General features: G+C 46.9%; 3 protein-coding genes across 3 annotated transcripts; all 3 read left to right on the forward strand.

Moving 5' to 3' along the window:
- The first annotated feature begins 4,162 nt into the window (after positions 1-4,162).
- On the forward strand, positions 4,163-4,792 carry LOC141043060 (uncharacterized). Its single transcript, XM_073511977.1, has one exon. It carries the CDS (start codon positions 4,163-4,165, stop codon positions 4,790-4,792), a length of 630 nt encoding a protein of 209 aa, XP_073368078.1.
- An 8,179-nt stretch (positions 4,793-12,971) lies between these two features.
- On the forward strand, positions 12,972-18,089 carry LOC109754008 (uncharacterized). The gene is made up of 14 exons (XM_020312937.4): positions 12,972-13,353; positions 13,949-14,004; positions 14,127-14,301; positions 14,426-14,527; positions 14,626-14,697; positions 15,298-15,414; positions 15,496-15,573; positions 16,130-16,192; positions 16,292-16,388; positions 16,655-16,733; positions 16,823-17,031; positions 17,204-17,349; positions 17,446-17,568; positions 17,699-18,089. The coding sequence occupies exons 1-14, from the start codon at positions 13,264-13,266 to the stop codon at positions 17,843-17,845; spliced, it is 1,554 nt and encodes a 517-aa protein (XP_020168526.1). The 5' UTR covers positions 12,972-13,263; the 3' UTR covers positions 17,846-18,089.
- A 6,923-nt stretch (positions 18,090-25,012) lies between these two features.
- LOC109754009 (fructose-bisphosphate aldolase 1, cytoplasmic) lies at positions 25,013-27,422 on the forward strand. The gene is made up of 2 exons (XM_020312938.3): positions 25,013-25,183; positions 26,090-27,422. Exons 1-2 carry the CDS (start codon positions 25,156-25,158, stop codon positions 27,136-27,138), a joined length of 1,077 nt encoding a protein of 358 aa, XP_020168527.1. The 5' UTR covers positions 25,013-25,155; the 3' UTR covers positions 27,139-27,422.
- The last annotated feature ends 395 nt before the right edge of the window (positions 27,423-27,817 follow it).

A 27,817-nucleotide genomic window follows, 5' to 3' on the forward strand; every position in this document is an offset into this window, starting at 1 on the left:
ATTTGAAACAATGCGGAATAGTTTCGCAACTCACGCCACCCGGAACACCACAGCGTAATGGTGTGTCCGAACATCGTAATCGTACTTTACTAGATATGGTGCGATCTATGATGACTCTTACTGATTTACCGCTATCGTTTTGGGGTTATGCTTTTGAGACGGCTGCATTCATGTTAAATAGGGCACCATCTAAATCCGTTGAGACGACACCTTATGAACTGTGGTTTGGCAAGAAACCCAAGTTGTCGTTTCTTAAAGTTTGGGGCTGCGATGCTTATGTGAAAAAGCTTCAACCTGATAAGCTCGAACCCAAATCGGAGAAATGTGTCTTCATAGGATACCCAAAGGAGATTGTTGGGTACACTTCTATCACAGATCCGAAGGCAAGACATTCGTTGCTAAGAATGGATCCTTTCTAGAGAAGGAGTTTCTCTCGAAAGAAGTGAGTGGGAGGAAAGTAGAACTTGATGAGGTAATTATACCTGCTCCCTTATTGGAAAGTAGTTCATCACATAAATCTGTTCCTGTGACTCCTACACCAATTAGTGAGGAAGCTAATGATGATGATCAAGTAACTTCAGATCAAGTTATTGCCGAACCTCGTAGGTCAACCAGAGTAAGATCCGCACCAGAGTGGTACGGTAATCAATTTCTGGAGGTCATGTTACTTGACCATGACGAACCTACGAACTATGAGGAAGCGATGATGAGCCCAGATTCCGCGAAATGGCTTGAGGCCATGAAATCTGAGATGGGATCCATGTATGAGAACAAAGTGTGGACTTTGGTTGACTTGCCCGATGATCGGCAAGCCATCGAGAATAAATGGATCTTCAAGAGGAAGACTGGCGCTGATGGTAATGTTACTGTCTACAAAGCTCGACTTGTTGCAAAAGGTTTTCGACAAGTTCAAGGAGTTGACTACGATGAGACCTTCTCACCCGTAGCGATGCTTAAGTCTGTCCGAATCATGTTAGCAATTGCCGCATTTTATGATTATGAAATTTGGCAAATGGATGTAAAGACTGCATTCCTGAATGGATTTCTGGAAGAAGAGTTGTATATGATGCAACCTGAAGGTTTTATCGATCCAAAGGATGCTAACAAAGTGTGCAAGCTCCGGCGATCCATTTATGGACTGGTGCAAGCATCTCGGAGTTGGAATAAACGTTTTGATAGTGTGATCAAAGCATATGGTTTTATACAGACTTTTGGAGAAGCCTGTATTTACAAGAAAGTGAGTGGGAGCTCTGTAGCATTTCTAATATTATATGTGGATGACATATTGTTGATTGGAAATGATATAGAATTTCTGGATAGCATAAAAGGATACTTGAATAAGAGTTTTTCAATGAAAGACCTCAGTGAAGCTGCTTATATATTGGGCATCAAGATCTATAGAGATAGATCAAGACGCTTAATTGGACTTTCACAAAGCACATACCTTGGTAAAGTTTTGAAAAAGTTCAAAATGGATCAAGCTAAGAAAGGGTTCTTGCCTGTGTTACAAGGTGTGAAGTTGAGTCAGACTCAATGCCCGACCACTGCAGAAGATAGAGAGAAAATGAAAGTCATTCCCTATGCTTCAGCCATAGGTTCTATCATGTATGCAATGCTGTGTACCAGACCTGATGTGTGCCTTGTTATTAGTTTAGCAGGGAGGTACCAAAGTAATCCAGGAGTGGATCACTAGACAGCGGTCAAGAACATCCTGAAATACCTGAAAATGACTAAGGATATGTTTCTCGTTTATGGAGGTGACAAAGAGCTCATCTTAAATGGTTACGTCGATGCAAGCTTTGACACTGATCTGGATGACTCTAAGTCACAAACCGGATACGTATTTATATTGAACGGTGGAGCTGTCAGTTGGTGCAGTTCTAAGCAAAGCGTCGTGGCGGGATCTACGGGTGAAGCGGAGAACATAGCTGCTTCGGAAGCAGCAAATGAAGGGGTCTGGATGAAGGAGTTCATATCCGATCTAGGTGTCGTACCTAGTGCATCGGGTCCAATGAAAATCTTTTGTGACAATACTGGTGCAATTGCCTTGGCAAAGGAATCCAGATTTCACAAGAGAACCAAGCACATCAATAGACGCTTCAATTCCATCCGCGATCAAGTCAAGGAGGGAGACATAGAGATTTGCAAGATAAATACGGATCTGAATGTTGCAGACCCGTTGACTAAGCCTCTCTCACGAGCAAAACATAATCAACACCAAGACTCCATGGGTGTTAGAATCATTACCGTGTAATCTAGATTATTGACTCTAGTGCAAGTGGGAGACTGAAAGAAATATGCCCTAGAGACAATAATAAAGTTGTTATTTATATTTCCTTATATCATGGTAAATGTTTATTATTCATGCTAGAATTGTATTAACCAGAAACTTAGTTGATGTGTGAATACATAGACAAACAGAGTGTCACTAGTATGCCTCTAGTTGACTAGCTCGTTGAATCAAATATGGTTAAGTTTCCTAGCCATAGACATGAGTTGTCATTTGATTAACGGGATCACATCATTAGAGAATGATGTGATTGACTTGACCCATTCCGTTAGCCTAGCACTTGACCGTTTAGTTTATTTGCTATTGCTTTCTTCATGACTTATACATGTTCCTATGACTATGAGATTATGCAACTCCCGAATACCGGAAGAACACTTAGTGTGCTACCAAACGTCACAAAATAATTGGGTGATTATAAAGGTGCTCTACTGGTGTCTCCGATGGTGTTTGTTGAGTTGGCATAGATCGAGATTAGGATTTGTCACTCCGATTGTCGGAGAGGTATCTCTGGGCCCTCTCGGTAATGCACATCACTATAAGCCTTGCAAGCAATGTGACTAATGAGTTAGTTGCGGGATGATGCATTACGGAACGAGTAAAGAGACTTGCCAGTAAAGAGATTGAACTAGGTATTAAGATACCGGCGATCGAATCTCGGGCAAGTAACATACCGATGACAAAGGGAACAACGTATGTTGTTATGCGGTTTCACCGATAAAGATCTTCGTAGAATATGTGGGAGCCAATATGAACATCTAGGTTCCGCTATTGGTTATTGACCAGAGATATGTCTCGGTCATGTCTACATAGTTCTCGAACCCGTAAGGTCAGCACTCTTAACGTTCAGTGACGATCGGTATTATGAGTTTATGTGTTTTGATGTACCGAAGGTAGTTCGGAGTCCCAGATATGATCACGGACATGACGAGGAGTCTCGAAATGGTCGTAAAGATTTATATATTGGACGGCTATATTCGGACACCGGAAGTGTTCCGGGTGATTTCAGAGAAAACCGGAGTGCCGGAGGGTTACCGGAACCCCCCCCCCCCCGGGGGGGGGAACTAGTGGGCCTAGATGGGCCTTAGCAGAGAGAGAGAGGGGCTGCCAGGGCAGGCCACGCGCCCCCTCCCCCTTGAGTCCGAATTGGACTAGGAGGGGGTGGCGCCCCCCCTTTCCTTCCCCTCTCCCACTCCTTCCTCCCCCCTCCTAGTAGGACTAGGAAAGGAGGAATCATACTCCTACTAGGAGGAGGATTCCTCCCCTCCTTGGCGCGCCCTAGGGCCGGCCGGCCTCCCCCCTTGCTCCTTTATATACGGGGGCAGGGGCACCCTAGAACACACAACAGACATTATCTTAGCCGTGTGCGGTGCCCCCCTCTAGCATAATCCACCTCGGTCATATCGTTGCAGTGCTTAGGCGAAGCCCTGCGCCGGTAGCTTCATCATCACCATCATCGCGTCGTCGTGCTGACGAAGCTCTCCCTCGACACTCAGCTGGATCAAGAGTTCGTGGGACGTCACCGACCTGAACGTGTGCAGATCATGGAGGTGCCGTACTTTCGGTACTAGGATCGGTCGGATCGTGAAGACGTACGACTACATCAACCGCGTTGTCATAACGCTTCCGCTTTTGGTCTACGAGGGTACGTAGACAACACTCTCCCCTCTCGTTGCTATGCATCACCTAGATGGATCTTGCGTGTGCGTAGGAATTTTTTTGAAATTACTACGTTCCCCAACACCACCCTTGCGGCTTACCTGCGTCTATGGTGAGCCTCGGACGGAGGATCGTCATCGTATGTGGACAATGCTTCGTAATCTCCACCAACAGGCCAGCATGCCGTGGGTCGTGGTGGGAGATTTTAACGAAGCGATGTGGAGTTTTGAGCGCTTCTCCGACACACCACACTCCGCAGGTCAGATGCTTGATTTTCGAGATGTTCTTGAAGTTTGTGGGTTGGTGGATCTCGGTTTTGCAGGCCTCCCATACACCTTCGACAATCGACAAGGAGGTCGAGCAAACGTCAAGGTTCGCCTTGACCATGTGGTGGCGAATAATACTTGGAGGGATGTTTTTGCACATGCAAAGGTGGAGCATTTGGTGGCGCCGTGCTCATACCAACTAGCCATCCTCCTCAAGTGCGCGCTGGAGGAGCCACGCCAACAGGGGGTTAGGAGGTGCAGGCAGTATGAGGTTATGTGGGAGCGGGACCCCGCCCTCCCAGAGGTAATTATGAACACTTGGACTGAGTTGGGCTCTATGTTGAATCTTGGTGATATTGCTTCTAGATTAGGAAATATGATGAAAAGGCTGCAGGAGTGGAGCCAGAATTTTTTTGGTAATGTCATTAAGGAAATTAACAAATCATGCTCTCGCCTCGAGGAGCTTATGTCTATGAATGCAGATAGAAAGGAGATACGGGAGGCAACTGACCGGATGAACGAGTTGCTTTACAGAGAGGAGATGTTATGGATGCAGCGCTCCCACATTGCATGGTTGTAGGAAGGTGATCGCAACACCCAGTTCTTCCATCGGAAGGTTGTTTGGCATGCATGCAAAAATCGTATCAAAGTTCTCATTGATGATGACGGTGTTACGCATCAGGACCACGGGTCCATGGCGGCCATGGTAAAAACATATTTTGCTAAACTTTTTGCTACTAGCCCCTCTCTTTGTGCGGGTCCAGTAATTGATCTAATTAAACCTCATGTGTCTGACCGCATGAATGATGGACTATGTGCAGATTTTTCAGACAAGGAAATTGCCGATGCTCTGTTTCAGATTGGTCCGCTCAAGGCGCCGGGACCGGATGGCTTCCCCGCCCGCTTTTTCCAGCGCAACTGGGATGTGATGAGAGAGCAGGTAATTGCGGGGGTTAAGAAGTTCTTCTGGACAGGGATTATGCCTGAGGGGGTGAACAACACTTCTATTGTTCTCATCCCGAGGGTGGATAACCCTGAGAGGCTTACGGAGTTTCGCCCAATCAGCTTATGTAACGTCATCTACAAAGTGGTGGCGAAATGTCTGGTAAACCGGTTGAGGCCTATCTTGGATGACATCATTTCCCCTGAACAGAGCGCCTTTGTTCCTGGACGTATGATCACTGATAATGCTTTGATTGCGTTTGAGTGCTTTCATTCTATTCAGCAGGAGAAAGACCCAAGTAAAAGTTTCTGTGCGTATAAGTATAAGCTGGACCTCTCCAAAGCATATGATAGGGTGGATTGGATCTTCTTGGAGCGAATGATGATTAAGATGGTTTTTGCTCGCCGATGGGTGGACTGGATTATGGCTTGCGTCACCTCGGTGAGATATATGGTTAAATTTAATGGAACCCTTCTGGAATCGTTCGCACCGTCGCGTGGGCTGCGGCAAGCTGATCCTTTGTCCCCGTTCTTATTTTTGTTTGTGGCTGACGGTCTATCTGCTCTCTTGAAAGAAGGGGAGGAAAAAGGCGACTTCACCCCGCTAAGAGTGTGCCGCGGAGCTCCAGGAATTTCTCACCTTTTATTCGCGGATGACACATTATTGTTTTTTAAGGCAGTGGAGGAAGAAGCCCTAAAGGTTCAGAAGTGCTAACCACTTACGCCAATGCCACTGGACAATTTATTAATCCGGCCAAATGTAGTGCCCTTTTTGGTTCGGCTTGTGCTTTGGACAAACAGGAGGCGGTGAGAACAACCCTCAACATCGGCACTGTTACTTTTCAGGAGAAATATTTGGGACTTCCAACGCCCGAAGGTCGCATGTCACGCGGTAAATTTCAGAATTTGCAATCTCGGTTATTGAAGAGGATTGTTGCATGGGGAGACACCCTCTCTCTGGCGGGTAAGGAAACCATGATTAAAGCTGTTGCCCAAGCTATTCCCACTTATATTATGGGTGTTTTTAAGCTCCCAATGTCAGTATGTGATGACCTGAACAGAATGGTTCGCAATTTCTAGTGGGGCGCCTCTGAGGGAAAGAGGAAGACACACTGGTTGGCTTGGCCGAAGATCCAGGCATGGAAAAGCAGGGGCGGACTAGGCTTCAGGGATTTCCGCATTTTTAACCAGGCTCTCCTAGCGAGATAGGCCTGGCGGTTGCTTACTAAACCCACCAGTTTATGTGCGCAGGTATTAAAGGCCAGATACTACCATGATGGTCGCCTTGAGGACACGGTGTTCTCGGGGAATGCGTCCCTGACCTGGCAGGCTATCCAACACGGCCTTGAGCTCCTGAAAAAGGGCATCATTTGGCATGTGGGGAACGGGCAGGACATTCGCATATGGGGGACCGATGGCTGCCACGAGAGCCCTCGCGCCAGCCCATCACTCAGCAGGGCACTTGCCGCCTGAGGAGGGTGGCCGAGCTCCTCGATGGCGGAGGTTCTTGGCGCACCGATCTACTTCAGCGATATTTCCTGCTGGCGGACGTCGTCGTCATCACCACCATCAAGACATCCCCACGCGTCACTGACGATGTCATCGCTTGGGCGCCGGAGAAAAACGGTATCTTCACCGTTCGATCCGCGTACCGCCTGGCAATGGACGAGCGCGAGCGTCCATTGGCCACCGCCACGAGCAGGGCACTGGATGGTCGTCGCGCCATCTGGAAAATCATATGGGGGTGCCCTGCTCCCCCAAAGGTACGCGTGTTTGCATGGTGGTGCACCTCGAGGTTACTGACGTATGCGCCCTATGTGGTGTTGAACGCGAGGACGGATTCCACGCGCTATGCAGGTGCCCACTAGCGAGGGAGCTCTGGAGGATCATGGCGTTCGATTGGAACATCCCCAAGGTGGAGTCTATCCGCGACACGGGGCCTGAGTGGCTTTTTGCACTGTTGGAACCCCTGGATGAGAAGGCGAGGCTGGTGGTACTCATGATCATGTGGCGAGTGTGGCATGTTCGTAATGAGATTACCCATGACAAACCACCGCTCCCGGTCGAGGCCTCTCGTTGGTTCTTACATGGGTACATCAATTCCCTGCTATGTATTCAGCAACACCTGGCGGCCAACATGGAGAAGGGGAAGATGGTTGTCTGCGCCACCCCACAGCGCGCGGAACCCACCAAGAGGGATAGGGTGCGGAGTGCTAGACCCCCCCCCCCCAGCACGGGTTGGACCAAGCTTAACACCGATGGCATATTCGTTGCAGCCACAGGAGCAGCAGGCGGAGGTATGATCCCTTGAGATGACAGAGGGGATATCGTCTTCAGCGCATGCAGAGAAATCCGCACATGTGATAGCGCACTGGAGGCGGAGCTCTCAGCTTGTAGAGAAGGCTTAGGCCTTGCTCTACATAGGACCATGTTGCCTATCATTGTGGAGTTAGATAGCGCGGAGGCGGTGGCGATGCTCACAGCACCAACGACAGATAGATCACAGTACCGTTCTCTCGCTGGAGAGATTAATAGCTTAGTACGCCGTCACGCTAGAGAGCTTGTATTCGTGCAGTGTAGCCGATGGCAGAATACCGCGAGTCATGAGTGGGCTGCATATGGCCGTAGTATCCCATGTATGGCAGTCTGGTTCGCGGGAGGACCTGACTTTCTTATAAACTTGATTAAGGTTGAGAGGCCTCCTTGAGCCCTGCAAAAAAATTTTGTCTAGATACAGACAACTAATTCGGGTCGGAGAGAGTATATATGAACTTGGGCCTTTTCCGGAAAAAGAGAAGATCCCATTGTGTGTTTTCTTCTTAACGGTCGAATCATGGCAAGGACGACGCTGGCATATGCCACACATTTTATCTTTCGATTTGAGGGGAAGGCATATGCCACACATGCCATGTTCTTTTCTGTCCATGAGATGAGATGAACAGTCCCACGCGATCTACCTTAACCATCCACATGCCCCCCGCCGTTTTCCGGTACGTGCGCACGTTGTTGCAACGCGACAAGCCAGTCAAACGCCTCCCCATTTCTTAAACGCTCCGTTGCGTGTGGCTCCGATCTGCCGTTTTGACGTACTGCTGCACTGATCTTCTTCGATCTTCTTGACGTACTACACAGAACGACATGCCGTCCTTTTCCGATGATGATAAAGTAAGTAAACCAGCAACGTTGTTTGGATCGCGACCGACTATTATGAACAAACGGACAACCGGCTGATGAAGCAGCTATCCCGAGCTCAAACACAGTTGGCAAATCAACCTGCAGTGCTACGGTCCACCGTGGTTGGCTGTTGAACAGGACTACACTGAATGCAGCACAGTGGCCGCTGGATTTCAGGTCAGTTGGCTTGAACGGCGACTGACCGGTGAGAGCAGGATCGCGGCCGAGCATCACAGGTCACAGCCACATAGTACGTACATCCCAGATCCGGCCTCCGTTTCGACGAGCAAAGATCAGGTGCATGTGTACGTGGATAGAGCTGGGCGTGGGGCAGTTCCAGCCCAGGCGAATACAATCGGACAACAGGCTGTAGTGACGCTGAAACCAGACACAACTATTCCCACAAAAAAAAGGGAAAATAATAATCAGAGAACTAGATTTTTTTTCTCTCAGGATTTTTTCCTTCTCTGATGAGTTTTCTGAGGTGTTTTTTTGGACGGTTCACAAGCAGGGTGGGGGATGAGGATTGGCCAGCAGCGCCTTGCCAGGCAAAAGAAATAAAATGATTGATTGGCCAACGCCGGTATGGAGGAACAGATGCGCATCTACTCTACTGGCACCTCCCTGTCCAGGTCCTGCCTGGAACTGGTGTTTGTGTTACATGTACCCACAAATTCACACCCATGGTCCAAAGATTGTGTGGTTGTGTCACCTCCCTGTGCTAGTTTCTTTCTCTCTTTTTTGGGCAAATCTCTAGCGCATTTGGAGGGCCAGAACCCAACCTAACCACTGTTCTACTCGCTAGTCTAGCAAATGTGTCAAATATTACCTTCGCCCCAAATTACTTGTATTAGATTTATTGAGATGCGGATGTATCTAGCACTAAAACATGTCTAAATACATATGTATGTAGACAAATGTAAGAGAAGTAATTCAGGGCTGAGGGAGTAGTTGCTAACCTCATAGTGACTACAAGCTATGTGAGTAATACAAGTAGAGAAAGTAGATGCTTAATTTCTATCACCAAAGAGGCAAAAACTGTTCTACCCTTATGCTGGTTTCGGATCTCTAGTCTAGTGACTACTCGATTAGATCATGGTTTTTCCCTAAAAAAAACACATTTGTGTCAGGCAGGTTATTTTATAACATATATATCACGGTGGTACTTGCATTGTTGTTGTAGTAATATGGTGTTGACTGGCGAGGAGTGGACCTGATGATCCTTTGGTACATGTATGAGCTGGTTTTTAGGACCGACTGCTACAATCAAGAATGTAATTTGGTGTTATTCGATTAATATGAAGTGTTTTTCTACTAGAATAAATAAATAAATATCCAACAAAAAAGAAATCAACTACAACCCTTACTCAACGGTCTCTCTCCCTCTCTCAACTGCACACAAGTCAACAACGATAAACAACGTTGTCCATGAGTATTCAAACTCCTTCCATTGAGCAAATGTCAGGCCTTAAGATTAATTTCCATAAAAGTGAATTGTTCTGCTCCAGAGAAGCGGGTGAGGTGGCTGCCGTTGACGTCGACTTTCTGGGTTGTGCGCAAGGCCAACTCCCGATTAAGTATCTGGGAATCTTGATTCATTATCGACGTCTCACTAATATGGAGTGGAAACGTGCAGAAGAGAGTTTAGAGAAACAGTTGAGCAATCGGAAAGGCAAGTTGCTCTCCATTGGAGATGCTCAGGGGTGTGGCTATGTAGAGCTAGCCGGTGTCACCGGCACCGGGTCCAATTTGAACTTGCTTAATGTAATCCATTGATTTAGTGTGTAGATCATTGAATTATTTGACATGTAGGCATGCATTCTTCTATGTGGACACCGGGTAATTTCCAATCTGGATCCGCCCCTGGAGATGCTTGGTTTTGATCAATTTTGTTCTCACAAATGAGGTTCTCTATATGATATCTTTTTTCCAACTCCCTAAAGGGGTCCTGCAAAGGCTGTATTATTTCATATCCAGAGTTTTGTCAATGAGACAGTGAAAAGATAAAACATTGGTTAACCAAACGGAGTGTGGTTTGTAGACCGAAAGACCAAGGTCGTCTAGGTATTCATGATCTCCGGGTCTAGAATGATGCATTGCTTAGTAAATGGTTGTCCAAACTATACTGATGACGTCTGGCAACCCGTACTTCGCAATAAGTATATAAGCCAAAAAGTTTTGTCTCGTGCTTGTTGGAAACCAGGTGATTCATACTTTTGGGCTGGTCTGATGGCGGCAAAGAAACATCTTTTTGCTTTGGATCTTTCACGATAAAGGATGGCTCGAAGATACGTTCCGGGGAGGACAACTGGCCAAGCAATGCCAGTCTCTAGGAACAATATCCAATCTTATACCGCATTGTACGCATGTTCAGCTCATCCCACCATATACTGCATCCCAGCTGGTTGGCATGTTCAGCTCATCCCAGCCAGGTATTTCTTTCTGGCGGGATTTGATTGGCCCCCGGCTCTTGTCATGGCAAAACTTGTCTTGAGATTAGATTCAATTAACCTGAGAAAAGGGCGGGATTGTTTCGCTGGAATCTCACTACCTTTGTGTCCTTTACAATCGACTCTATGTATCGTGATCTTACGCACTCGGAGATCCAAGAGGGCTACAATGATAAATTTGGAAGTCCAAGATCCCACTATAAGTCAAGATTTTTATGGGATATCTTTAAAAGGGAGTTGTGCTAACCAAAGACAAGCCAGTCCTAACTGGTAAGAAAGCAAAAGGTGTAGTTTATGTACTCATGATGAAGACAATCAAACACCTCTTTTTCTAGTGCAAGTTTGCACGCTCTACATGGCAGGTCATCTAAATAACGTCCAATTTGTATCCACCCAAAAGTTTTGCCAATACTTATGGTCACTGGATGGATGGAATTCCAAGTAGGGTTCATGCGCTAATAAGGGTGGGAGTGTTTGCCTTATTATAGTCGTTATGGCCGTGTAGAAATGATTTTGTTTTCTGGACAAAAGTTCTTCTGCTTTGCATATTATTTTCTGTTGTACGCACTTGCTTCGTATGTGGTCAGTGATCGTACAGGGTACCAATTATTGTTCAAGGCGGTGTGTACGCGCTTGGAGAGGGTGGTCAAAGAGGTATTTACCCAACATGGGTGGCAGCATAATCTCGGATCGGACGACAACCTCCCTTGACATAGGCATAGTGTCAGTCACTTAGGACTTTACTGTCGCCAATGTGTCGAGTTATTTTTTTTATCATATCGTTCATGTGTTTGGCCGTTCTTTTTGATTTAATAGAACCGACCTTTATTGAAAAATGCATCGGTATATAGATACTCCCTCCTTCCCATTATGTATGGTGTGTAAGCTTCTGGCATGGAAATTAGTGCAAGGCTAAACGCAAATTACTGAACCATGGTTACAGAAAGTTTCCTTCACGATATCCTTTAACAAATGTGGTTGGATAATCCACGATTAGCAAGGGTTAGCTTACGCTGACCGTACAAGGAAGAATATCATGAGTTAAGTGCTAACATGCCTTAAATTTTGGGAATTTTTGAGAAAACTTAAACGCTAAGATTTTAGGAAGAAGGGAGTACAAATTTTTGTGGCCTTAATGCTATATATTCAACATGGTTCTTGCTTATGTATACGAATATAGAAGAAATCTCATAATTGATCAAAAAAAATGTAGACCAGCAAAAGACCATGGTCAAATAAGTAGAGAAAATTAAGTTTTCAATCTCGTGACACATGATTTCGCATTTATTACCCTCTCGTAGTGCATAAATACTCTCGCAAATATTAGTAAAGATTTTCCATTTACCGCTCATTGATGTTTCGAAATCCATCATATACCGCACTGTCACATTTGTAGTATGCGCTGTCGCCCACGGTGCTCCCTTTGGCACCTTCCATATGTTTGCATCCGCGCAATATCTACCCATCCTCCCACCTACCGGCAACATCTTGGTGATACGTATTCGATGCGACATATACTGTGTACGGAAGCTCTATCGTGTAAGCCATGTATTACACACAGGCACACAAATTGCCAGCAAGCCATAACATAATTCTCAGCCATTGGATCGAACCTCGTGGCGCGCCGATTTCACCTTCCATTAATAATTAGCGTCACACCACTTCCGTGTGCACAACACACGGTTTTCTACCGCATTTATTACCCCATCGTAATACATAAATACTCTCTTAATTATTAATGAAGATCTGTCGTTTACAACTCATTGATGTTTCGAAATCCATCGTATACCGCACTGTCACATTTGTAGTATGCGCTGTCGCCCACGGTGCTCCCTTTGGCACCTTCCATCGGCTTGCAACCCCGCGACATCCACCCATCCTCCCACCTACCGGTTACATTTTGGTGATACATATTCGATGCGATATATAGCGTGCAAGCCATGTATTACACACGCGCGCGCAACTGTCAGTAAGCCACAGCATAATTCTCAGTCGTCGGATCAAACCTCGTGGCGCGACAATTTCATCTCCTCCCCTCTCTTCCATCGCGTCACACCACTTCCGTGTACACGGACGCGGTGTGCCCGTAGCATCGCAGCCCCGGTTCAAAACGGAGGGACAGGGTGGGGCCCAGGGGGCAGAAGCGACGCGGCCCTGATCCCAAAGACCACCGAGCCCAGATTGGTTAACCCGCAAGAGAAGAAAACCCCACGTCAAACAGCACACGCACAGCAGTATTCAGCGCTGGCTGGCCGCAAGCGCAGCGGAGCACATACAAATTTCGCACGCGACCGGGGACCCTAGCTCTCTTCTCTTCTCTTCTTCGGTTTCTTACCGCTCTCCAGGCCAGAGATCCAGCGAGAGACCGCTCCGCCCCACGCGGCCTCTCCGCTCCCTCCCCTCACCCCCCCGCGGCCCGCCCAGGAGCTCCGGCACGCGCCCGCCGCGGCAGAAGCGCCAGGGGGAGGGGAACGCCGCCGCGGCAATGGCGGCAATGGAGGCCGCCGCCGACGCGATGCTCGCCGCCGCCAGCCGCGCCTTCTGCAGCTCCGTCGCGGTCTTCTTCCAGATCCAGGTGAGGCCCGCCTCCCCCCCGAGCCCTCGCCTGCCCCCCTCGTTTCGGTCGATTCGTGGCGGCGCCGCGGAATTGCTCCGTGGCCGGGTAAAGCGCGGATTTTTCTTTTCAAATATTTTTTACTATTGGTACTTTTCGAGGGGTAATTCTGGGCGGAGAATTTTCCGCTCGGCACCGGTTGTAACTTACCGTGGGGAAGTTGCTAGGTTTCGCTCTCACGGCGGTAAACCGCAAGTTAATATCTCTGCTTCCATGCTTTGGAAGCGACGCAATTGGAAGATTGTGATATATCTTCTACGTCTCAGGCCGGCAAATCTACACGTACTTAATGTATATCCGTGTGGTAGCATAAGCTTTACCGTCTTTGTCGGTTTCGTTTGGACAAGCAATGTCGATCTCGATCTTTCTTACTTGTTTTGTGTGCGTGGCCTTGTTATCCGTTTGGAGTGTAGAGGAGAACATGACTGGTTAAAGTTTAGATTTCGTCTGATGCTGAATACTTTGCAGCTTAATCTATACCATAATTTATTTGCTTTCACAGTTTACACTGTGGCTTGCTTCTGATTTCTAATGCAGTTTCCCACAATTTATGTAGGGGTGCTGTATCTGCTTACTACTTGCTTTTGGTTGGGCTGTTGCTTCACTGGTCAGGTATTGTGGACCTTCAGAAAAGCACTTTTGTATTAAAAAAATCTTGGCTATGTTTTGAGTGCCACAAATCCAGCAGCAACTTGACTTTATTTTGCAAAATGCAATTGATGGTTTCTTACCAGAAAAAAGGAAATTCGCAAGATGCGGCGCAAAATGGCATCTGGACATAGTTTTGCATTTCTTTGTGATGACGTAGATGAGCTTGAGCACTCTGTCCAGCAGAAATTGCCTATGGTCTCTGTAGTCATGCCTTTGAAGGGCTTTGGGGAACACAATTTGCAAAATTGGAGAACTCAGGTACAGTCAGACTGCAGTATAGTTTATATAGTACAATTAATTATTTTGCTACTGACACCCTTATACACATTCATGCATATAGTATTAATTATTATTTTGCTATTGACACCCATAAAAAATACAGATTACTTCTCTTTATGGGGGGCCATTGGAATTCTTGTTTGTAGTAGAAAGCAAAGACGATCCAGCTTATCGTGCCGTCTCCCGTTTGATTGTAGAGTACAAGGTAAGTGAAAGCCCTGGTAGCAGTTAATGATCTTATTCTACCATCTGTCTATACCACTCTTCATCGATTTTGACCTTTTGGAATTATATGATTTTCAGGACAAATTGGACGCAAAGGTGGTTGTAGCTGGGTTTTCAACAACGTGTAGCCAGAAAATTCATAATCAGTTAGTATGTAAATTACTTCACTCCCACCTTTTTATGAACGTTTTGGTTAGCTCATGAATCTGAATGCACTATGAATTATTAGTTTATTACACTCGCAATGCTATTATTGACATCAGTCAGAAATATAGAGGGCTCAGGGCTCACACTGAGTCTCCCCCCTCCCCTGATGGTAAACATTGTTAACATCTCAGATTGTGCTCAAATTCTGCTGAGCAATTTCAGTGAGTCGAATTGTTTTTACACATGAATACACTCTAGATTGGTCCCTCTGTCTCTTGATAACAAAACTGTCTTTATGTAAGATGAAGTCAAACTGCCTTAATTTCGAGAAGAAACCTTGATGAAATTTATCTCTGGGGTCTTAGTATGCGCACCTGCACCCCCTTCATATAAAGTGCACGAGAACATAAAAAATTGGTAAAACAGTAACCCTTCGGAGTCGTACATTGATCCATGATGGTGATATTGAATCAGAAATTCAAGGAAACACATTCGTAATTTTATGGAGCCATCATAGGACTTTCTTCTGACTGTACTGTCTGTTTACCAAACAAGCCCATTGAGGTGTCAGGGTAATGGACTTTTGTTCATCCATTGAAACAGATTGGTGTTGAAAAGATGCACAAGGATAGCAAATATGTTCTATTTCTGGACGATGATGTCAGACTGCATCCTGGGACAGTCGGAGCTCTCACAAAAGAAATGGAGAAGAACCCTGAGGTATGCTTGCTCTGGCACTCTCCTTTATCCTGTTTCATCCTTCTCACCTTCCTAACAAGGCATTTTTCTTGCATCTTACAGATATTTATCCAAACGGGATACCCCCTTGACTTACCTTCTGGCAGCTTGGGAAGCTATTGCATATATGAATATCACATGGTATGTTGTTTTTTCACCATTGAAGATTATCCTTCAAAGTTTATAAAACAGGAGGTCTATGTAGTGCAAAATGTGAATTTACATCATGCTGTAGATAAGGGGTTTGGTTTATGAATGGTGCGAACGCCAGGTTGAGGGTAACACATCTTTATTGCCTTCCGTTTTACCTTCTTTTTTGAAGATTGTATGATCGTTATTCGCCTATCTCTGTTGAAAATTTTGAGATATTTGACTTCTTTAGTTTCTTATAAACCAATGAAAACTGCCAGTAACTAAAAATGAAGTAAAGAAAGTAATGCAATTTTATCTGAAAAATTGATATTGTATCTTTGTTGTTGCCCCTTTGGTAATTGGTGTATTGCTTATGTACTTAGATTAGAAGTTTCCGTAATAAGGGTGCTCATATTGTCTGCATTAATTTTATTTTTTAAACACATCCAATTGTGTCAATGTAGGCTTCATTGCTAGTTAGCTCGTTATTTAGCTTTGTACATTATCTGTACTGATTTTTCCCTTTTGCTCACCTTGCAATTTACTGAAAATGGTCATATTGCAGCCCTGTTCGATTGGATTTGCAACTGGTGGGAGGACTTTCTTTTTGTGGGGTGGCTGTATGATGGTAAGTGTGCCTGCCATCTCCCCAAAAAAAACTCTCAGTTCTTGCTCTTTATAAACTTTGATTTGATCCTGCACTGTTTCTAAGACAAGTTTATTTTAGATGCATGCTGATGATTTCCGGCAAGACCTGTATGGTTTAGTCACTGCATTAAAAAATGGTGGTTACTCAGATGATATGACCCTGGCTGCAATCGCTGGTAATGTTCTGATCAAGGAATAATGTCTTTTCTGATGTGTAGATATAAAGGTTGCATTAGCAATGCGAAATTAGCGTTGGTAATGTATACAATGTTTAACGTCCTTACATTATGTGCTTGAAGTCATTGTATAACAGACATTTATCCTTTTTTTCTCTTTGAGATTTTTGGCTTTTGCCTGTATTGAATTGTGTGCTCCGCTATGTGGATGCATTATAAACAGAACATTTTTTACAAGTAATAACTTCAGTGCATCCTTTATACAGGGCAACATAAAAGGCTGATAACTTCACCACCTGTTGCTGTGTTTCCACACCCTCTTGCAAGTGATCTCAGCTTCTCCAGGTACTGCAGATCGTACATTAGAAACACATTCACCTCATCTTCATTCAGTTAACATCACATTTTGTATGCATGACATGTTTTTCGTGCAGATACTGGAATTATCTAAGGAAACAAACTTTTGTTCTTGAATCGTATGTATCAAAGGTCAACTGGATAATGAACCGTGCACTATTTGGTGTGCATTTCTATTTGTCATGGGGATTTGTTTGTCCCTATGTCATGGCTTTGGTACATATTGCAACTACTCTTAGAGCACCATACAGCGCAATTGTAAAGGAAGCAGCTGGCTCATCTTGTGGTTAGTGCCCTGTCTCTCTCCAATATTCATCGTCACTTCAGATCCAATGTTATTGTGTGGAAAGTCAATACAATGAACTGTATTTAATTATTGAGTGTTACAAATTTTAGTAACAAATACACCTACACCCGCCTGTGGTTGAGATTTCTCATGTCGTGCCATGTTCTTTCAGGTCTGAAACTAGTGAGCTTCTTGTTAATATGCACTCTCACTGAACTTGTTTCAATGTGGAATTTGACGAGAGTTGAGATCCAACTCTGCAACATGTTGTCTCCAGAAGGTCCACAAGACTCCCTTCGTTCATATAACTGGGGGCTTGTAAGTGCCTCTTCCAAAGCACCAACTCAGTACAGTTTCAGGCACCTCTGTCGTCATGATTTACTAAACTATGTTTTCGTTGGACTTGAATTTCAGGTGTTCGTCGCTGTGTTAGTAGATAATTTCCTCTACCCGATATCTGCCATCCGGTCTCACTTCTCCCAATCAATCAATTGGTCTGGTATCAGGTACTACTTGAGAGATGGGAAAATAAGCAAGGTACACAACATCGTCTGAACATTTCACTTGTACCTTAAACCGTTTCCTTCGCAATCGTGTTTCAAAACCGCCTGGTAAAATGTGATTTGTTCCTCTATGCCTCACTTGGTTATATATAATGGCTTTGCAGATTGAAAGGGAGAATAGTTCAAAGTACACCGATCTCGGCGGGAAGCATCTGTATGGCAAGAAGACATACCCTGCTGGAAAGTCGCTGCTCGGTTACCTGTCCATAAGCCTAGCGCAATGGCACCAGCCCAAGAAGTACGATGTCTAAGAAATGTGCCAAGTGGAATCCTGTCCTCAATTTTGTGGGGCGTCGTGTTGTACACCTGTGTTTTCTTCTTCTTCCTTTTCCTTTGGTTTATTATTGATTGATTGGTTGGTAATGGTAGGCTCTCTCATTCTTACTGGATTCAGTTGTTCAGGCATTAATTAAAAGGATTGCACCTCATACTAGTTCTTGTAACATTACAGATGTGTAGCGGGCAGGTTGATTGAAAAAGTGAAAATGTTCCATACTGGCCTGTTTGTCGTTGTTTTGTCCTGTTTATTCACATTGTTTTCTTTGTACTGCCTTGAAAGTCGATGAATAGGTTGAAAGTTTTCTCACAAATTTTTTGTTGACTACCCTGGGCGAATACGATTGTACTTTGTTCAGCTTTGCAGTTTGATAAGTTTTAGGTCGTCAATGCGTGGCAAACGGTCGCTGCCAAGCATGACAATTGTGAATTAGTTTAGGGGCGTGGCATTTTGCAAAAGGAGCTTGTCAATTCTTTTATTTTAGTGCAAGTTTACGACGGCTCGGGGGACGTTCGCTGGGATCCCATTTCCAGCGAGCGTTTGCCAGATATCTAAACCGAAATTATATCGTCCTCAACATTTGGAGGCTGACAGCGTATGCAAGCGTACCGTCCAATATTTTAATCTATTAAATATAAGATGGAGAGGCCGCTTTGGAATTTGCTTTGTTCGGCCCAGCTGACATGCTTGACAGCCATGGGGGATGCAGACTTAGAAAATGTATTGACGGCCATCTGTTTTCTATACCAGTTGCCAATTGGAGACTTGGAATTCGAGTATTTTTTACGTTAGTTCCCCATCTCGATGTTGCGAAATTCCCGAGCTGCGGCTTCTATTTAAATCGATTGGTAGGAGCAAAAGCAAATGGAGAATTCATCGCGTCCTCCTCCCGAGTCGCTTTCAGTTTTATTTTTTGAACAGAGTCGCTTTCCATTAGAAACATCTGCTATTCAATCATTTACACTTTTCAACTGGTAGTCTCCGCCGCATTATTCATCCGTAGAAAAACCGCATTATTCGCACTGTTTTGAACCAAACTAGAAGTCTCCGTCGTCAAATTTGTATGTTCCGTCGTACTCAGCCGTCCCTGGCGTCTGGGGACACAGTCACACAGGGGCCAGGTCACTGTCGTCCATTCCAAGGTGTACGTTGGCACGAGATGTGACCCTTGGTGTGATCGAGATGCCACCAGCGTCCAGCGCCCGCCGCTTGTCTCGTTGCGCCATGGTCTTCTTTGGCCCGTCACGATTAACCAGCAGGTATACTTTTTCTTTCTTTCATCTATCTAAAAAAAAGAGCTTAGCTAGACGTACGTAACATGGCATGCGCGCAAGCAAGAACAGTTCGATTGTATAGTGGCTGGCTGTCTCGTCAGCATCTGGCCTGGTGTGATGGCGATCGGTCAAGTGTGAGTTGTGACCGGGTGCATGACGCCACGTTACCGAACAAAAGCTCGCACGAGCTCGCGCCACGGCGAAGGTCCGATCCAGCGAGGCCGGCAGTACTGTCGCACACTTCCTGCCTGGACTTCCACTACGAAATGGAAGGTTCTCTTCTCCAATGATGCTCTCCCCTGTAGCGAATGATCCATCCGGACGGTGTAGGCGTAGCCTCTCTCCGAGAGCATCTACAGCCGGACGTCCAAAACCCGTCTCAAACGTCCGGACGAACAGCCTGGTCATTGACCGGTCACAAAATTGCGATCTAGACAGGCTTCTTAAACGTGCCTCAAACGTTCGGACTGACCGCCCTGCCCCACCACAATTTGCATCAAATCCATCAAACCCTTCCTCCTCCCGCCTCCCTCCTACCTCTCCCATGTCCGAGCCCTAACCGTCCGCCACCCTTGCTCCACATCCTCACCAACGGTCCTGATCCGCCGCCCTAGATGTCGCCCAATCCGTCCCCGACCGCCGCCTCGTCTGTCGGCATCCCGTCCTCGGCTTCATCGTGCAAGCTGGAGAACATTGCCCGGAGGAACCGGCGACGTCGGCGGCGACGGCGTTGCAGGGAGCGGATGCGGACATGGACGAGCAGATGCCCCCCTCCCCCGCCACGGCCGGAACCCCGCACCCCATCCATCCGTCTGCTGACCCGGATTGCGCCGTCAGACCAGGTTGGGACAGAGGAGGATCTGACGGCCGGTTGGTGCATTCCGGAGAGCTTTCCACCCATGCAGATACCGGCAGCAGACGTATGTCACTCGCCGCAGCTCGTTCGGGCGCGGATAAGCACGGGCACCGGCGACGCTCGGGCTTCCCACGACCTGTTCGACGGAATGATACAATAAGAGTCAAGTATGTTCTTGTTGCTCCTATCCGATTAACTTTGCATATGGCATATTCAATATTTTGCATAGACCGCTAGTTCATTTCGAACGTGATGAACGCTTGCAAACGATGATCATTTAGGAGGTTTTCCTGTTGGACACGATCAATGGTAATCAAGGTCTAACCAAAAATGAATTACGAATTGGGGCATCCAACTTGCACTGCATTTGAAGTTGGGAACATCCGATCCCAATCCGAGGAAGAGAAGAAGAAGGCAAAGACAGTGAAGGCAAGAGGTCCGATATTCTTAACTTCTGAGCATATCTTGTTGGTCAGAGCTTGGTAGGCCAAAACAATGGATCCAATATGTGGCACCGAGCAAAAGAGAAACAAGTATTGAGAGAAGATTTGGAAGGAATATCACGAACAAAAGGAATATGTGGAGCCACATCCTATTATCACCAACGGCAATGTGGCATCTCTCCAATGTCGATGCGAGACCATTCAAGGGGAAGTGAACAAGTACGTGGATACTACTCACAAGTGACCGACCGCCCTCAAAGTGGGATGGAAGTGGCAACTCACGTAAGCTACTTCATCTTGTCATCATTTCCATATGCTTGGTTGTTTTGCGTCCTCGTGCTCATACATAAGTTGTTTGCTAGATGGTGGTGGCAGCCACTTCGTATCACGAAATGGAGAAGAAGCCATTTGCTTTTAGCCATTGTTGGACCATATGAATGCCAAGCTAAAGTGGACACAACTTGTGGCCGATCTCAAGGCCGACAAAAAGATAGAAGATGAATGGTGGCTCAAGCTCCCACCAATCAATTGGGGTGGACGATGAAGAGGAAGATATCGTCGTCGAGAATGAAAGAGCCACCGTGCCAAAGGAGAACCGACAAGTCATGGAAAACAAGTGGGAGAAGACAAGGGCCTTCCGTGACGCCACGGCTACAAAAATGTCTTCCACATGGACGGACATTTTTTCGGCGAGGAAGAAAAAGAAAGAGTAGAGGTACAAAATCATGTTGGATGAGCAAAAGGAGGGGATGGATTGGGACCGGAAGGGGACGGAGAAGAATCTGAAAATTGAGAGGGAGAAGATCGAACTGAAGAAGTAAGAGGCGCCGATCAAACAGGAGCTCGAGAAGGCCAAGATATTTAAAGGGATCGAGCTCGAGAAGAAGAGATTGCAACTCGCACGGGAAGCATAGAGAGCGAAGATCATGTTGACGGACGGAACCCTCTTGGATAAGCATGTAAAGAAGTGGCTTGCAGGGAAGAAGAAGGAGATCAGCGAGGGCGGCTGCGGCAGCAGCGGAGCATGCGACTCGGGTGCAGGCGGTGCAGACGCAAGGATGGCCTCAGAGCAGGCGACATGGATGACGTCCGACGAGTGATCCGCCAGCAAGTGAGGCATCCGTCACGCTCGGACGTTGGTTTCATTTTGACATGTCAGGATCATTGAATTATGATTTACTTTGCTTTGTTTTAAATAGTTGAATCGGAGACCGATGTGCGTGGATTGCATGGATTCGAGCCATCCGGCCCTCGTGTCCGCGCGCGGAGCACCCCACGCCGTGTCGCCTTTGTCGGTCCAAGGCGGCATCGAGAAAGCAGTGGACGGGCACATGAATGCGGTGATAGGAGGTGGAATGGAAGAAAAGCTATCTGCCGGACGCCCGTTGTTGGACGGAGCGGAGGGAACCGTGGGCGACCGCACGTACGTGCGCGAGCGGTGGGACGAAGAAAAGGCCGCGTGTCCCGAACCCAGAAGCGGCGGCCAAAGCCCAAAACGGGACGCCGAAAACTGGCAGGGGCCGTCCAGGTTTAGGCGCCGGCCTCCGGAAACCGCTTGCGTCCGACGGTTTTCCTTTTCCTTTTTCCAGACGCCGTCAGTCACATCGGCCCTAGCCGCGCGGCGCGGGTCCGCGACGCGACGAAGCCGCTGCATCTGCATGGCTTTGGCTTGGCTACCGCGCGGGTGGCCCCGCCGGGTCCACGCTGCGCGCCGGGGCGTCGCGTCGCGTCCCGTACGGGTGGGGCCGGCACGGGCGTGGGTTGGTGGTGAGCCGAAACCCGTGACCGGTGGCGTCGGGTTCGGGCGAGGCCCGCTCGAAGGGGGTTTCCCTTTTCGCGTGCGCACCTCCGGGAAAAGTAAAAATACACGCCGATGTTTCCGAGGAGCGGGGGGACCTTTTCTTTTTCCCCTCTTTCTTTCTTGGAACTGAAGAACCTGACCCTTCGAGCAAGCAAAACTGTACGCTCGGTTTTGGGTTTTGCGTGCGTGCTCAAGAGTTGCAAAGAAAAAAGAGAGTTTGGATCTTGTTTTATATTCCCTCCGTTCCTAAATATTACTCCGTATAATTCTTTTTAAAGGTTTCAAATAAACTACAACATACGGATGTACATAGACATATTTTAGAGTGTAGATTCACTCATTTTGCTTCGTATGTAGATCTTTGTAGAAATCTTTAAAAAAGCTTATATTTAAAAACGGAGGGAGTACTACTTTTAAAAAGGCATCCATCGTGCTGTTGCTAGTTTAAATTGCGGAGGCATGTGCTTTACCTAATGGAGTAGGTAGGAGTAAATTTGAACGGTACACAGTCCATCTACAGATACACAAAGGACAGTCGCTGGCTCACTGCGCACTGGTACTGTTTTTTGAATAGGCCCACGTATTGTTCCCCAATCATCCCATCTTGAAAAAGGTAAAGCCATGGTTGGTTTATGCACAGTGTAAAGAGGTCACTTTGTGGTACTTTAAGGGCATCTTCAACGCCGATCCACAAAAAACCTCCTGCATCCGTTCGCGGGCAGGGGATCAGTCCGCGGGCACGGATGCGGGAGGCAACCATCCAATGCTAGTCGCATACATTTTAAGCCGCATTTTAACTAACCAGATGAAATTCATGAAAACCGGCCGATATTCATCAAAGTTCGCATAGAAAATGGCACAAATCATCCGCACATAGCATGCAAATTAAGTCTAGTACAATAAGTTCTCACATTCGACTAGATCCCGGATGTCCAACAAGTTTTTCACGAACGAATCATGTCCTCCCACACATACTTTTCCTTCAGCTTCATCCAGCAGTTTGTCCACGTAAATGGCTGTCCCGCTGACCTGTGGTACATCATGGCGACGCGTGCGGGCTACATGTAATATGTAGACCAACATTGAGTGAATGGATCAATCAACGAGTTTAACAAGAGAAAGTAAAACTTGCCATCTCCTCTATGCCCGCGTGCGATTGCTACCTTGCCTCGAGCTGACTAGCCAAGTTGCAGAATTTGACGACGCTGACCTGGATAGCGTGCTAGCGATACGACAACGACCTCACACGTGGTCGCATGATGTACACGTCGTAGGGCGTAATGTGCTTTCGTGCGTGAAACTTTTCATGCACTTGCTCCCAGAAGGGCGGCCCTCTGGTTCCGCCTATGAAATCCGTGGATAAGGCCAACCACGCATCGCACGACAACTCATCCTCCATGGTCGAGTAGCTCAGCATCCTTCATACTCTAAAAAATGACATAGCATTTGAAAAATAAGCTCAATGACATTTGACCGAACTCTAGCCGGGGCGTGATGTCCGCCATGGAGGTCGTCTACAGGGGGCGGAGTGTACCTGGGTACAAATGGCTCCAGGGCTGAAAGCTACATCAAAACGACGAGCGGGCGCGTCGGTGCTAGTTGCGGACGTCCGGCAATGCCTCTATTGCGGCCAGAGACGAATAGCGGCGGCGGCGGACGTGGATGGTGCGAATGCAAAGCAAAGGGGAGAAGGGGGGAGTGGAAGGAAATGGGACCGGGAAGAGGGATTGGGTGGGCCGGGGTGTCGGAGTCCTACATTTCGGGTGCCCGGACTCCCGCAAACCTCCCACACTTTGTATCTCCAATTTGCGGGAGAAATCGTGTCTGGACCGCCCTATGAATCGATACAGGGCGGCTATGGATGACTTCCACGATCCGAACAACACGGTCCAGACGGCTGCGGAAGGTTTACGACCCACCCTGAAGATGCCCTAACAGTACAAGATAGATGCCTGATTTGATTAGGGCACGCCCCCCTTCCGTAAATGGCCCCACTTTCCTATATCACTAACACAAACCGTAAGTCGCATTGTAAGAGAAAAAAGTAGTGAATTCAGAAAAAGAAACCGAATACGACATGACGAAACATACCGCAACGCTTGCGCGTGTGATGCAACAAATATTGTGCTGGCAACATGCATGATCATGATCGTGCATGCACCCAGCAAAATCCTCACTTTAAAATAAGATCGTTTTGTTAAAGTGTTAGGTGAAATCATAAAAAGAAGAACAAAGTCATTTTTTTGCGGGTAACAGAGTCATAACTAAACCTTCACTTCGTCCATGGTTGCTTGCAGCCGAGATGCATAAACAGGCGTGCCAATCATTTGTAGCAAAATGACCAACAGAGTATATGATATATCGCATCAATGGAGACATGGCTATTTTTTTACACCCACCAGTACATTTTTTGATGTGGAATACTTTTGAATCGTAGACTTCTTTTTGTTGAAAAGATCTTTTTGGTTCATATACCATATGCACACATATGTTAATGTCAAAATGTATCAAAGAAACTATGTAAATGATCAGGGAATATCATGTCAGCACATATTTGCGGTTTTATTAGCTGGTGCACAGGCCAGTCCTAATTAAGCTTCCATTTTTCTAAATAAAGAAACTCCTGTTGTCCTCTATTTTCAGAAAACCCGCACCTCCCAAATAAAGCCACCGCCAAGGGCCTCGGTGTAAATTAGACAAGAAACCAGGGGCGGTGCGGGAGACAGCCCAACGTTCCTACGGAGGCGCACCCAGATCGGATCCGCCCTTTCTTTCCCCTCGTCCAAGCCTCGGCCTCTTTATAACCCCCACCCTCTAATCATCCCCGTCCACCAAAGCCTCCTTCCCTCCCCTGCCTGCCAACCCCCAATCTCCCGTCGCAGCCCTCGAATCTCCCCCCGAGCATCGACCATGTCGGCCTACTGCGGCAAGTACAAGGGTATGATCCACCCCCTTCCTCCTCCTCCCGCCCCCGTCGCTCGTCATTCTCTCGATATGCCTGCCTGCTTCGGGTGTAGATAGATCTGTTACCCGTTTTGATGTCCTGCTCCTGCATGCTTTAGATCTACCGATGCTCGCGATTCTATGCCATGGTTTGTTAGATCCGCACTCGCGGGTTAGATCCGTAGGCGATGTGTTTGTGTCCGCTTGGTTCTAGCGGTTCGGTTGTTTTTTCGAATCGTTCTAGGCGCTGGCAGTTGGATCGGGTGCCTAGGGGGTCATCGGTTGCGTCGTCCGATGATGCGTTGCATGCTGATGATTCTGTACTTTGCTGCTGCTGTTAAGGTGCATGCTAGCGATTTATTTTGTGCGAATGATGATGCTGGCGTTCCTTCCTTTTGAAGTAGTTTGTGGTGAAGTTGGTATACACATCTGCACATGTTTCTGTTGGGTTCGTGGTAGAGGTAATTAATTCTGGTTTTAGTTATTGAAGGTTGCATCTGTTAATCTAGATCTGTATAGGTCCTAGGGGCATCTTTTGTTAAGGAATATACCGTGCTTATATAGTGACAAGCTGTATGTTTTTCTCTCCTGTGATGTTAATTATTAGTTGCACCTGCCCTTATGGCTTATGTTTATCACCTTCCTCTTGCGCACGTGCAATTTTTTAGAAAATTGTCGAAATTTCCTAGTCAATTGTCAGAATTATGTTAGTAAATTTGATCTGCATTTGCTGTTATGGTTGCTTAACGTTGTGAATGGTTGCACTCAACTTGCAATTCTGTAGTTTTAGTTTTGAGCACAATTTATAATATCTGTACAGTTATGTCAATTGATCACAATTTATAATATATGTACAGTTATGGCAATTGATTGTAATACTGTTGGTTGATTTATCTTGCAGATGAGCTCATCAAGAACGCTGCCTACATTGGCACCCCTGGCAAGGGTATCCTTGCTGCTGACGAGTCCACCGGCACCATCGGCAAGCGCTTCGCCAGCATCAATGTTGAGAACGTTGAGGACAACCGTCGTGCCCTCCGTGAGCTCCTCTTCTGCACCCCTGGTGCCCTCCAGTACCTCAGCGGTGTGATCCTGTTTGAGGAGACCCTGTACCAGAGCACCAAGGGTGGCAAGCCCTTCGTCGACATCCTCAAGGCGGGCAATGTCCTCCCCGGCATCAAGGTGGACAAGGGCACCATCGAGCTTGCTGGAACCAACGGTGAGACCACCACCCAGGGCTTTGATGACCTTGGCAAGCGCTGTGCCAAGTACTACGAGGCTGGTGCCCGCTTCGCCAAGTGGCGTGCAGTCCTCAAGATCGGCGCCACCGAGCCATCACAGCTCTCCATCGACCAGAACGCTCAGGGTCTGGCTCGCTATGCCATCATCTGCCAGGAGAATGGTCTGGTTCCCATTGTTGAGCCAGAGATCCTTGTTGATGGACCTCATGACATTGACCGCTGTGCTTACGTCACCGAGATCGTCCTTGCTGCCTGCTACAAGGCCCTCAACGACCAGCATGTCCTCCTCGAGGGCACCCTCCTGAAGCCCAACATGGTCACCCCTGGTTCCGACTCCAAGAAGGTGGCCCCTGAGGTGATTGCTGAGTACACCGTCCGCACCCTCCAGAGGACCGTCCCTGCTGCCGTCCCCGCCATTGTCTTCCTCTCTGGTGGACAGAGCGAGGAGGAGGCGACCCTGAACCTGAACGCCATGAACAAGCTCCAGACCAAGAAGCCATGGAACCTGTCCTTCTCCTTCGGGCGTGCCCTCCAGCAGAGCACCCTCAAGGCCTGGTCCGGCAAGACGGAGAATGAGGAGAAGGCCAGGGCGGCGTTCCTGGTGAGGTGCAAGGCCAACTCTGAGGCCACCCTCGGGACCTACAAGGGCGACGCCACCCTTGCCGAGGGCGCCTCGGAGAGCCTCCATGTCAAGGACTACAAGTACTGATCTGCCCCCCGCTGGATGGTTTGGGCATTCCTGCTTACTACCTCCGTCTGAAAATAAGTGTCTGACACTTATTTTTGGACGGAGTAGTATCTGTTTGGTTTCATAGTCTTGATATTTTTAAATATCAATCCTTGTTTTTAATAATATAAGCTTCTACTTATAGTTAATTTTTGACGTTGAATCCCCTGTAATACATTTGCTGAGCAGAATGTTTTTGCTCTAAGCGGTATTGTATTTTTTCTGCTTACAATGAAATGAAATGGTGAACCCCCCCTTTACGCTGAGTAGTGTCAGTTAGTTTTTCATGAACCCTTGCAGATGCTAAATTAGCAGCAAGTTTTTGTTTATGTACTGCAAAATGTGCAATGTTTGTTTATATTGAATTGTAAAACCACTGTATGTGTTGAATCCCCTTTACTGTAATTTTGTTGATTACAGTGGTAAAAAACCCTGGTTGTGGCTTTGCGCTGTCAATGTTTGCAAGACAAACGGGTTATGAACAATACCTCTTCCAATTTTTTTCGGTTTGTACCAGTCTACAAGTACTGATCTTAACTCCATGCCCGCATAAAACCTGCTATCATAATTTAGCAGGTTTTGTTCAATATACCTCCATCCCATAATATGATGTTTTTGCAAGCTATGTTAGCTTGCGAAAGCGTCTTATATTATGGGACGG

This window comes from Aegilops tauschii, chromosome 3 (genome assembly GCF_002575655.3).
Source record: "Aegilops tauschii subsp. strangulata cultivar AL8/78 chromosome 3, Aet v6.0, whole genome shotgun sequence".
Taxonomy (NCBI): domain Eukaryota; kingdom Viridiplantae; phylum Streptophyta; class Magnoliopsida; order Poales; family Poaceae; genus Aegilops; species Aegilops tauschii.